General features: G+C 57.8%; 4 protein-coding genes across 4 annotated transcripts; 2 read left to right on the top strand and 2 right to left on the bottom strand.

Annotated features, from left to right (window-relative positions):
• Positions 1 to 393: 393 nt before the first annotated feature.
• Positions 394 to 3,211, bottom strand: VTJ04DRAFT_4561 (uncharacterized protein; the record flags this gene model as incomplete). The annotated part of the gene is made up of 5 exons (XM_069362582.1): positions 394 to 1,139; positions 1,202 to 1,809; positions 3,048 to 3,070; positions 3,129 to 3,137; positions 3,203 to 3,211. The coding sequence occupies 5 exons, from the start codon at positions 3,209 to 3,211 to the stop codon at positions 394 to 396; spliced, it is 1,395 nt and encodes a 464-aa protein (XP_069219514.1).
• Positions 3,212 to 5,430: 2,219 nt separating this feature from the next.
• VTJ04DRAFT_4560 (uncharacterized protein) lies at positions 5,431 to 6,844 on the top strand (the record flags this gene model as incomplete). Its single annotated transcript, XM_069362581.1, has 4 exons — positions 5,431 to 5,787; positions 6,074 to 6,547; positions 6,645 to 6,731; positions 6,806 to 6,844. 4 exons carry the CDS (start codon positions 5,431 to 5,433, stop codon positions 6,842 to 6,844), a joined length of 957 nt encoding a protein of 318 aa, XP_069219513.1.
• Positions 6,845 to 7,294: 450 nt separating this feature from the next.
• VTJ04DRAFT_4559 (uncharacterized protein) lies at positions 7,295 to 8,023 on the bottom strand (the record flags this gene model as incomplete). The annotated part of the gene is made up of 1 exon (XM_069362579.1): positions 7,295 to 8,023. One exon carries the CDS (start codon positions 8,021 to 8,023, stop codon positions 7,295 to 7,297), a length of 729 nt encoding a protein of 242 aa, XP_069219512.1.
• Positions 8,024 to 8,606: 583 nt separating this feature from the next.
• On the top strand, positions 8,607 to 11,303 carry VTJ04DRAFT_4558 (uncharacterized protein; the record flags this gene model as incomplete). Its single annotated transcript, XM_069362578.1, has 11 exons — positions 8,607 to 8,641; positions 8,735 to 8,764; positions 8,832 to 8,860; positions 8,932 to 8,949; positions 9,018 to 9,054; positions 9,156 to 9,262; positions 9,334 to 9,671; positions 9,730 to 9,769; positions 9,830 to 9,962; positions 10,023 to 11,196; positions 11,262 to 11,303. 11 exons carry the CDS (start codon positions 8,607 to 8,609, stop codon positions 11,301 to 11,303), a joined length of 1,983 nt encoding a protein of 660 aa, XP_069219511.1.
• Positions 11,304 to 11,381: the final 78 nt, after the last annotated feature.

Raw genomic sequence — 11,381 nt, 5'->3', positions numbered from 1 at the left:
ATCATCACATCCACGCGCTTGAGGTTCAACTCCCCTCTCTCCTCTCCATCCACCCCACCCACCGTATACATCATACCCTCTTCCTGCCTACCAGGTTGGTACCTAGGTAGCAAGCTACCGCTTTCACTATCGCCATCATCATGCTCATCGAGTCTGCGATCTCTAGGTGCTCACTCAGCCGAAACCCAGATCTTATACACCCACTAACCATCACACCTCATCCCATCCCCAAACAAGCGAGCCACCAAGCAACAAAACCGCAAAGTTTCCGTCCAGTGAAATAAATCCCGGAGTAGGTCACATAGTAGAGTGTGTCGTGGTATGGTTTGAGCCCACCAGCCCCATAATCCTTCAACCCCCATCTATCCAGCCAGCCAGCGCATCACTAATCCCCTAATCCATATCAAAAATCAACCCCGCCGCAAACTCCACGTTCCCCCCTGTCGCTTCCAGCGCTTGTATAGCCCTCTGCTCCGACGCGCCCAGCGCCATGAGCTGCTCGACATGTTCCCTCGGAAACGACGGCCGTGCCGGCGCTTGTGGCGGAGCCGCGGGCACCGCCGCTGGGCGCGGAGGAGGGTTCGCTGTTGTCGCGGTAGTTGCGCTCGGCGGCGGAGCAGATGAACTGGAACCCGCTGCCTGTCCCGGCTGCGCGCCCGGCGGGTAAATCGCTCCTGACTGCTGTCCGATACTCGTCCCGCCGGGGCCGGGGACGGTCGGCTCCCCGCTCTCGCCGAACGCTTCGAGCGTCTTGGGGATGTCGGCGGGCCCGAGGAAGGGGACGCTCTCGCCCTGGATGACCAAACAGTCCCTGGCGAGGTCGATGCACGCCTGGTGGCGCTTGAGCATGTCGAGTCCCAGCAGCAGCTCGACGCCCTTGCCCTCCATCACGGTGAACGCGCAGGCGAGGTAGAGCGGGCCGATCTTGATGGGCGCCTGGTGCACGCGGCCGATGATCTTGGCGGTGCCCACGCCGTGCGCGGTGCCGGCGAAGCGCTTATCCACGAGGCGCATGATGCCGCAATCCTCGGCGCATTTGGGAGACATGACGGTCGTTTGGGCGCCCGAATCCACCATAGCTTTGACTTTGTGTCCGTTCACTTCAACGTCGAGGTAGAGCATGTGGACGGTGCCAAAGACTGGGTGGAGAAGAAGGAGGTTAGTGGGAGATGTGCGAGTCAGCATGGGGGTGGCGTCGTACCTTCTGGGTTATGCTCCAGAGCGCTTTGTAGGTTCTCCATGACGCGCTCCTGGCGGATGATTTCCTCGATCCTGGCCTGGGCGACAGGGTCAAGATCCGAGTTGAGCATCTCGATCTGGCGCTGGCGCTCGGCGCGTTCCCTCCGCTGCTGCTCGATGCTGTCGGCAAACAACCGGGCAAACTCCTGGGGGTCCTCGACGACAGCCACTAGGTCTGGCCTCAAGCGGGCGACCTCGGCGCGCATGGCAGGGTCGCCGAGAATCTGCAGGCGGATCACCTCCGGGTCCTGGGCGGGCGGTGGTCGTGGGGCGCGGGAGGCGGCAGACTGCTGGCCGGCCGGGGCGTCTGAGACGGTCCTGCCTCGCATGTCGCGGACGTGGAGGGCGAGCATGTCGCCGTCGGAGATGCCGAGCTGGGCCAGGGTTTTGGAGTTGTCGGTAATGAGCTGGCCGTTGTGGTAGAGATGCTGAGCGCTCGGGTGGTGGCTCGTCTCGTCCTGGATGAGGCTCCGGAGGAGCTCGATGGTCATCTCGGGATAGACATGGAGGGTGAGCAGGTCCTGGTCCAGGTCCTGGCCCTGGGAGTTGGGGACGGTGATGGTGATGCGCCTTGGGGGGTGGTCAGTTTGTCTGCTTGGCCGGGCGACAGACCTCGGAAAACATCGGGGAGGGTCGCTTCTCACATGTTGGAAGTTGCTTGTGGTACGTTTGGGATTGTGCGCGCAGGAGAGTTTGGTGGGTTGGTAGGTTCTCGAACAACGGAGTTGAACGAGGAGGTGAATGTGAACGGGTCTAGGATGGAGCTGTGTGTTTGTTGTCTGTCCGAATAGAAACGGACGATCGAGGGAAAGGCGGATGAAAGAAGGGAGAGAGGAAGGAGATGAGGCGACAGACTCAAGGGTCGAGTCGAGGTAAAAAAGATGCCTGCCTGATCAAGGTCCCCGAGTGGTTTGACGGAGGTTCCTGAGGCAAAGATATCGGACGACCCCCGTTTACAAACACACACGGACGGCCAACGCACCGCAAACAGCCCGCTCGAACACACCAGAGTTGGGTGAAGAGAACTTGAGTGTTGAGTTGAGGGGTTCAAGCTCAAGAAGAAACAAGCAACGGGAAGCTCCCCGCAGGCACACCTCATCCAATGGGCCCGGGCAAGGATGGAATGTTGAAGGTGGGGTGTTGTGCTGTCCAGTGGGGTGTACCCCCCTGACAGTTTGGTCCGGGCAGTGCAGGCAGGCCCGAGGCGAGCCGCTAGGCCTCAGACAGTGGCAACCCAAAGCGACTCAGAGCAACTCAGGAGCAACCCAGAGGGAGACGCCTGCCGCTAGAGCGTCCCAATCGGGTACTCAGCCGGCTGGATCGGCCAAATCTGGAAATTCTGTCGCCTCCCTTCACCACCCGGAACCTCACCCTCAGACCTTGCTCCAGGTCAAGTTGAAGCCAGGCACCTCCGGGATGACGTGGGCATGATTCCGCACTTCTCACCCTCAGGTTGACGTGTTGATTTACACATTTGTTGCCTCGTCAGCATGCACACGCCCAGAAGAAGCAGAAGAGAAGAATGACATGGAAGACGGAAGACGGCCGAGCAAAAAGCATCATTTTCAACAACATCTTGTCAGCACTTGCGTCCGGGTTATCTGCTGCTGGCTTGCGTGAAGAGGCAAGGCAACCTATCGGCCGTTGACCCGGACAGCCACCTCACAGCCAAACAAGAGTCTTGGATGGACAAATCAGCCCAAGCTGGTCCAGAGAATCTACATCTCTCCATCCATCAACAAACAAACCATGGGGGAGAAATGTCTGCGCCTATGTGTTCCGGATCGAACCCGACTCGACATAGGTACCTGATTAGCGGCACGCCGGCAGGCTGGGACATGGATCAAACCAAGATCCGACGCAGCAGACCAACGGTCACACATACAAACCTTACCGAGCTAGGTGAGGAGTGTTTGTCTCGGGTCCGCAGTACGGAGTAGAATAAAAAGATGGGGACTCCCACCTTGTCCATATGCACGGATTAAAGATTCAGGACGGAAGAAATCCGTTTCTCCAAAGAGTATCTGAACTGGACGTAAAGGAAGGACTCGAGTCTACAACACGTCCTCGGCATATTAACATGTACCAAATCTTCCATCTGCCTCTGGATGTACATTCAACCGCTTCATACCACCCAACCCTCTCCCCACCTTCTACTACTCGTTCCAGAACCTCCCTGCCCCCTCCTCCTCAACTGCACCCAGCCGATTTGGGACCAAACAGAATATATTTTGCGCAACCGCATCTCCCGCCTGTCCCGCCGTCCATGTCTCCGAGATGGAGGCAGCCGTCTCGGGCCGGTGTTATTGAAATCGGGTTCGGGTTCCTTTGCCGGCGGTTTTGTCCAGGGGGAGGGAGAAGAGATGTGCAGTTGGAGGGGATGCCACTTGCAAGCTACCGACACCGGTACTAACTAAGATGCTGCTCCAACAAACCTACACAGACTCCCTTTTAAGGTCCAACTCCAATGTCATGGATGGCAGGTCCAGCCCTCATCCCCCCCAGACAACCGGACCTCCACTGACCTCGGCCCACTGCCGAAAAGCTTGGCCTGCTGAAGCTCGCGGGGCAGCCCGCTGTTCTAGCCTTCTCTCTCCACTCCTCTTAAATTCTGTTCCAGCCAGGTATTTCAATTCTCGTTTTCTCTTGTTCATCACTTAAGTGACAAACAGCTCAAGTCTTCAAGCAACATCTCGATTTGCGACAGCAATCGAGCTCTGGAAAGGGTCTACAACACACTACAGCACCAGGACAACAAAGCTTTGTCAAAGCTTCCCACTTCATCAACAACCACCCCATCCATGACGTCAGGAGGGGCAACCAACAATAACCTCCCAGGCCTGGTCCCCCGGCCCGCTGACCTTGAGCATTGGGACCCGTCGGGGCAACATCCATTGCCGGACCCCACGTTGTCCCTGGACGGCATCTGACTGAATCTCAAGATTCGTGGTGCCATCCCAAACACCCATTCACTCATTGTGGCCGCTTCGAGCCCTGGTTGCCAATTCTTTTCTCTTGTGTCGTTTGAGGCTTGAGGCCGGGCCGGGCCTTGCTGGCGATCGTGACATGAAGGCCAAGAGCAGCATCTCACAGTTCAAATGCGCCCACGTGCCAACACAAACTTCGTAGCTATATAGGCAGTCCAGTCATTGTTGAGGATGCACAGGTCTGGTCTCACATGAGTCCGGAATTTTAACACGAAACCAATCCGCATCTTCACCCACGTGGAAATAAGCTCGTTTCATTGTTGAACCTGCCCCTTATTCGCGACGAAGAGGAAGCTCCTCCCATTCATGAAAAGGGTAGCTTTCTGAATGCTTTGGGCAGCTACGCCGACTTTGCCCCTGAACTCTCAATCAGCTTTATACCTAAAAAGCTGAGCCTCGATCCGTGTGGTGTGGCCGCGCCATTAACGGAGAGTTTCCCAACACAGCAAGACCTGCATTTTGCCAGACCCTCTCTTCAACCTCCCAATTCCCAATCTTGCTGCTCCAGGCTTTTGACCAAGTATCTGAAGTTGTCACGGGATTCCGCAACTCCTCCTGACTGGAGCGGATCCTGGTGTCCTATTGTGCCCCCCCTCGTTGAGCACACCCCTCGCCGAGCCAACATCCTCGCCCTGGATGAACGTCGCAGCCTGGCCTGACTGAATCAAATTCGCTGCTCCGGCGCCGTGGCCATTTCATCTTCTTTCCCACAACCAACTTTTTTCTCAGCCTCGCCGGCATCGCAAGTCACTCCGGCAACGCTGAGATTTGTTTTCCATCTCAATTCGCAAACCACACCCGGCCGACGAACCAGCAACTGCAAGATATCAATTCATAAAGACTCGGAGGTGCGAACGTCGCTTGGGTCCAAGTGGCGTTCTGCGAAACCTGCGAGTTTTCAGCAGCAGCCGCCCTCGGTCACCGACGCCGGTCGGTCAGTTCCCTCGCGCCGCCCCGTCATACCATCCATCAGGTATCCGTGCATACGGCATACCCGGACCCCGACCGGGACGCTCCATCAGCCAAGCACCGTAACCCGCTCCGGATTCTCGCATCTTCTTTCCCGGCCTCCCCTCACCAAAGGACCGGTCTTCAGATATATTGGCCCCGCGGCCCACACCCACTACCCAGCCCCACGACCCTTTACTACTAGGATACCCGCCCGCTAGCCCAGCGGCCGCGGGGATATATGCAACCCGAGACCATGGAGCCGATCCTATTCCAGCACGAGGATCTGCGCCGTCCAGCCTCGGATGATGATGCTTCTGACTCCCAGACGACTCCTACCAACAACAACAATAACAACGCCACCAGCCCCGACCAGGCGATCGATGATGAGTCCTCGGATCTGGACGGCGAGTTTGCCGAGCTGCAGAAAATGATGAGCCAGCGCCGGCGGGCGGCGAAGGACGACCCCGTCGCCCGGCTTCTCAAGGCTCTGCCGTGCATCAAGGTCTACAGCCCCCTCGTCCGTCCCCTGACCATCGCGGACCTGGACGCCTGCGTTGCCCTCGAGAACGCTGCGTTCCCCAACCCGGAGCATCGTGCTTCGCCTGAGAAGGCAAGTCGAGTCTTTTATTTCTTTTTCTGTCGGTCATTATTCTATTATGTCCCCTTACATCTCCCACCGTGACGGGTCCCGGCTTTCACACCGTCCCGTCCCGGGTTCCCTACCCGAGACCATGGACTCGGGTACAGGCTTATCAACCCAATCCTCCCGTCGACTACCCCCCTATCTCCTCCATCCCGCGCCCCTCCTTTCATCCATCCTACCCTTCCCCGCCTCTCCTCCATCCCTCCCTCCCACCATGCCCAAATAAAAAAAAATAACTAACCCTCCAACACAGTTCGCCTACCGCCTCTCCGTCTGCGGCGAGCTCAGCCTGGGCGTCTTCGTCACGGTCCCGCGCTCGGAGGCCCAGTCGATCCGGGGGCTCGCGACCCTGGAAGCGGCGCGCCCCGTCGAGACGGGCCGCCCGGACGAGGTCAGCGTGCTGCTCGCGCACATCGTGTCGACGCGCATCCGCGGCGACGTCATCACGGACGCGGACATGGCGTATCCGCCCGACTGGCGCGAGGGGCCGGAGAAGATGAAGAAGCGCGGCCTCAAGCATGAAGATCAACAACAACAGCAAGCCGACGACGGTCACGACGCTAAGGACGTCGGGCACTACGAGGGCGGAAAAACGGTCGGGATTCATTCCCTGGCTGTGTTGCCGCTCGTGCAGTGCTGCGGGGTTGGGCAGTTGATCATGAAGGCGTATTTGGATCAGATGATTAATGCGGGCGTGGTGGATTCGGTGGCGTTGATTTGTCAGGAGGTGAGTTATCTACCTTACCTACCTAGATGGTGGCGGCGGTGGTGGTGATATGAGATGGGGAGGATGTGGTTGCTGACTTGGATGTGTTTAACAACAGCACCTGATCGTCTACTACCAGCGCTTCGGATTCCATCATGTGGGACCGAGCAAGGCTCAGTTTGGCGGCGGTGGCTGGCACAATATGGTGAGTTCTTCATCTTTTTGTTCCGTCTCCCTCCAAAAGCTCTCTTCGATCCCCTGGCTGACTGAGATTCCCAGGTCCACGACCTCACGCGCTTCCGGAAGTCGTCGAATTAGAACTTCGAACACCGCTAGATCGGACCATGCTGCGGACGAATCATACAGATTCTCACCTCACGGTCGCCATCAGGGTGTCTTTATCTTTCTGCGTCGCATTTGTTCGGGTTGTTTGTTTTGCTTCTCTCTCTGGGAGTCGTTCGGGAAACGGGTCTGTAGACGGGCAACGGAGTTCACTCTGTCTTGTTTTCTTAAGAGATTTCTGGAGGCCATATTCGGCCATGATAGGGCATCGGTCGTCAAAAAGTCCCCTCTGATGGAGAGAAAAGGGGAGCTCAACCTGGAAAGGGGCGGTGGGATTTGATCACCTCGCCCCCCAGGTGTAACTACCTAGACTCATTCATGGGAAAATTGAATTGATGAAGCCGGACCTTTTTCGCTTCCCACGCCCATTGTGTTTGTTTTGTCTATGTCTATGCCTGTGTTTGTTTAACCCAAAACCCCCCTCCCTTAATCACTAGCCTTGTACTTCTCCCTGTATTCCTCCGTCCTCTTAATATCCTCCTCCGACGCCAACCCCTTGACACCCTCAATGATATCATCCAGCGTCAAAATCGCAATAATCGGCACCCCATACTCCCTCCTCAGCTCCCCAATCGCGCTCGGCATCGGCTTGCTATCATCCCCGTCCGGGGACGGCAACTTCTCCATGCGGTCCAGCGCCACCACGATGCCCACCACCGTGCCACCCTCCTTCTCAATCTTCCCAATCGCCTCCCGCTTCGCCGTGCCCGCGGTGATCACGTCGTCGACGATCAGCACGCGCTTACCCTTGAGCGGGCTGCCCACGATGTTGCCCCCCTCGCCGTGGTCTTTGGCCTCCTTGCGGTCGAACGAGTAGCACGTTTCGGCGTGCTGTTCGGGCGCGAGCTGGTTGAGACGGATGGTTGTGGCGGTTGCGAGCGGGATGCCTTTGTAGGCTGGGCCGAAGATGACGTCGAATTGGCCGAGTTGGTTGGAGCGTTGGGAGGTGAGGATGGTTTCGGCGTAGGCGGTGGCCAGGGCTTCGAGGAGGGGAGCGCGGTAAAAGGAGCCCGCGTTGAAGAAGTAGGGAGATATGCGGCCCGATTTGAGCTGGAATTGGCCGAATTTGAGGACGCCCCCGTCCAGGGCGGCTTTGAGGAAGGTGGATTTGAAGGGGGGGAGGGTGCTGGTGGTGGTGGAGATGGTGGTGGACATGGTGGTGGACGTGGTGGGTGGTGGTGAGGAGGATTATGGATGTGAATTGGGATTTGGGATGGATGTTGATTGGGGTTTAAGAGCTTTAGGTAGCGGTCGGTCGTGTCCCCTTAATTTCTCCTATTCCGGAACCTCCACTAGGTAGCTCAAAGTGAAGTTGGAGTTGTCGTTCCTGCCCCGCCATCACGACGGGATCAAAATCTTGGTGGGGCACTTGCAGCTTCCCAGGCCGGGTGGACCGTCCTCGACCGAGAATGGATGGCGGGGTTCCCTCGGCCCCACAGCACCGATTCTGATAACGCACACCGCCTTCCTATCTTGTTGTTAATTCGGTGCTCCGCAAAAAAATATTTTGGGCGAAACAGCAGGCAAAAAAAGAGACTGAAGCACCGGCAGAGACGCAAGATCGCGGTTGACCGCCCCGCTGCCCCAGGTCCTGCCTCTTCGTTTCTTCGTTTATTTGTACTTTGATCAACCTCGGCGGCCGCGACAATCGCCAACCTCGTTGTCGGTCAAGACTTGTTCTTCATCACCACCACCAAGCTGCCCGTCTGACTGACTGACCGACCGAGCACTCGACATCATGACGGGGTGGAAGGATATTCCTCCCGTGCCGACGTAAGGACCAACACGCCTCGGCCGGCCTGGTCTCATGCTACTGGGGCTGTACAACAAAACGGGACGTCGCTGACTTGGTTGACATCGCTGCAGGGCACAGGAGTTTATTGACATTGTTCTTTCGTAAGTTGTCTACGGGCATCCATCCTCGAAGTCAAAGAGCAAGCAAGATACTGACCATCTCCTCCAGGCGAACTCAGAGACGGCTGCCGACTCAAAGTATGTTGACTGTCTGTCAATATGGATACCTATGATCATGACATGGCTGACTTGGATCTCTCCCTCGCCAGTCCGTGCCGGGTTTAAGAGTATGTTCTGGTTCTCCGAGTCAATGTACCGGCGACATCTGTGTCCAGTTGCTGACCCTTTTCAACAGTTAGCCGTATCCGCGCCTTCTACACTCGCAAGGTCAAGTCAGTATCCCCGACTCCGTCGCCACTTTGATTGCTTTGTCAACAACGACGACTCGCGATTCACCGACCACGCCTGAACCGGCCGCTGACCCGGGCTACAGATTCACGCAGGAAACATGCAGCGAGAAGTTCGGCGCCATCATCTCCAGCTTCCCCGTCCTGACGGACCAGCACCCCTTCCACCGCGATCTGATGAACATCCTCTATGGTGAGACACAACCAAGCCGGCATCATTGTTCGCGCATACTTGGCGGGGTGATACTGACCGCCCACCACCAGATGCCGACCATTTCAAGGTGGCCTTGGGCCAGGTCTCTACCGCGAAGCACCTGATCGAGACCATCTCGCGCGACTACGTCCGCCTCCTGAAATACGCCCAGAGCTTGTTCCAGTGCAAGCAGCTCAAGCGCGCCGCCCTGGGTCGCATGGCCACCCTCATCAAGCGTCTCAAGGAGCCGCTCCTGTACCTCGACCAGGTCCGCCAGCACTTGGCTAGGTTACCCGATATCAACCCCACCACGAGGACCCTGCTGGTCGCCGGCTTCCCCAACGTCGGAAAGAGCTCCTTTGTGCGCTCCGTCACGAGGGCTGATACCCCGGTCGAGCCATATGCTTTCGTAAGTTGTGTGAGGAATGGTATGAGACTCTGGATGTCGACGGCTGACGAATGAACAGACCACCAAGAGCTTGTTCGTGGGTCATCTTGACTACAAGTGTATGTGGTTCCTCTCCCCATGTTCATATCAGTATGGAGGCTAACACGTAAGGAAACCAGACCTCCGGTACCAAGTCATCGACACTCCGGGAATCCTCGACCACCCACTAGAAGAAATGAACACCATTGAGATGCAGAGCGTTACCGCTCTTGCCCATCTCCGGGCGGCCGTTCTCTTCTTCATCGACATCAGGTATGATCGATGCTTGTCTCCCCGATGGTTCGTTCCTGTGCATCTCTAACATTTATGTAGCGAGCAGTGCGGTTATTCGCTCAAGGCCCAATGCAACCTGTTCAAGTCGATCAAGCCTCTCTTCGCCAACAAGATGGTTTTCATCGTCCTCAACAAGATGGACATTAAGACGTTTGAGGAGCTCGAACCCGAGATGCAGCAGGAGCTGAACGATCTCACCAAGTCTGGGGATGTCGAGTTGCTTCGCGCCTCGTGCGCTACGCAAGACGGCGTCCAGGATGTCAAGAACCACGTCTGCGAGAGGCTGCTTGCCGAGCGCGTGTCGCAGAAGCTCAAGGCTGGTACCTCGAGCAGCGGCGCCCTCGGCACCCGCCTCACCGAGGTTATGGCCCGCATTCACGTCGCGCAGCCCATGGGCGGCGTCACAAGGGAACCCTTCATCCCGGAGGCCGTCAAGAACCTCAAGAAGTACGACAAGAACGATCCCGAGCGGCGGGTTCTGGCGCGGGATATCGAGGCCGAGAACGGCGGTCCGGGCGTGTACAACGTCGACCTCAGGAAAGACTGGATCCTGGCCAACCCGGAGTGGAAGTACGACAAGATCCCCGAGATCCTCGACGGCAAGAACGTCTACGACTACGTCGACCCGGACATCGAGGCCAAGCTGGCCGCGCTCGAGGAGGAGGAGGAGCGCCTCGAAAAGGAGGGCTTCTACGACTCGGACTCGGACATTGGCGACGAGTCCGAAGAGGAAATCCTCCAAAAGGCCGAATACATCCGCGAGCAGCACCAGCTCATCCGCAACGAGGCGCGCATGCGCAAGTCGCTCAAGAACCGCGCCATCATCCCGCGCAAGCTGCAAAAGAAGCCGCTCTCGCAGCTCGAGGACCACCTCGACCAGCTTGGCGTCGACACGGAGGAGCTCAACCTCCGCGGGCGGTCGCAGGTGCGCGATACGCGCGGGCGCAGCGTCACGCGCAGCCGCGGCGCCACGGCCGACCCGGACGCCATGGACGTGGACGAGACTCCGTCAGCCAAGGAGCGCCTGCGCTCGCTCAGCCGGGTGCGGGACAGGTCCGTCATGGCGACGAACCGCCGCGAGGACGGCGTCAAGGACGAGACGGCGCGCTCCAAGGCCGAGAGGCAGGCCAAGTTGGCGCAGAGGAAGATGAACCGCATGGCGAGGCAGGGCGAGGCGGATCGGCATATTGCGGCGAGTTTGCCGAAGCATTTGGTATGTTTTCTTCTGTTCCGTTGTTTGGTTGGAAAAAGGAGAGGTGCTAACGGTGGTAACTACAGTACTCGGGCAAGCGGACGATTGGCAAGACGCAGCGTCGTTGAGCAGCTTACATTCCTTTGGTCTGTGGTTTCTTGGGTGGGGTTCGGTTTGGGCTGGAGGTGGTGGTGATATGAAGGGAA

The sequence above is a fragment of the Mycothermus thermophilus genome (genome assembly GCF_041956435.1).
Source record: "Mycothermus thermophilus strain CBS 625.91 unplaced genomic scaffold VTJ04scaffold_3, whole genome shotgun sequence".
NCBI lineage: Eukaryota > Fungi > Ascomycota > Sordariomycetes > Sordariales > Chaetomiaceae > Mycothermus > Mycothermus thermophilus.
The sequence above is the reverse complement of the archived record's forward strand: the minus strand, read 5'-3'. Positions and strand labels throughout refer to the sequence as shown.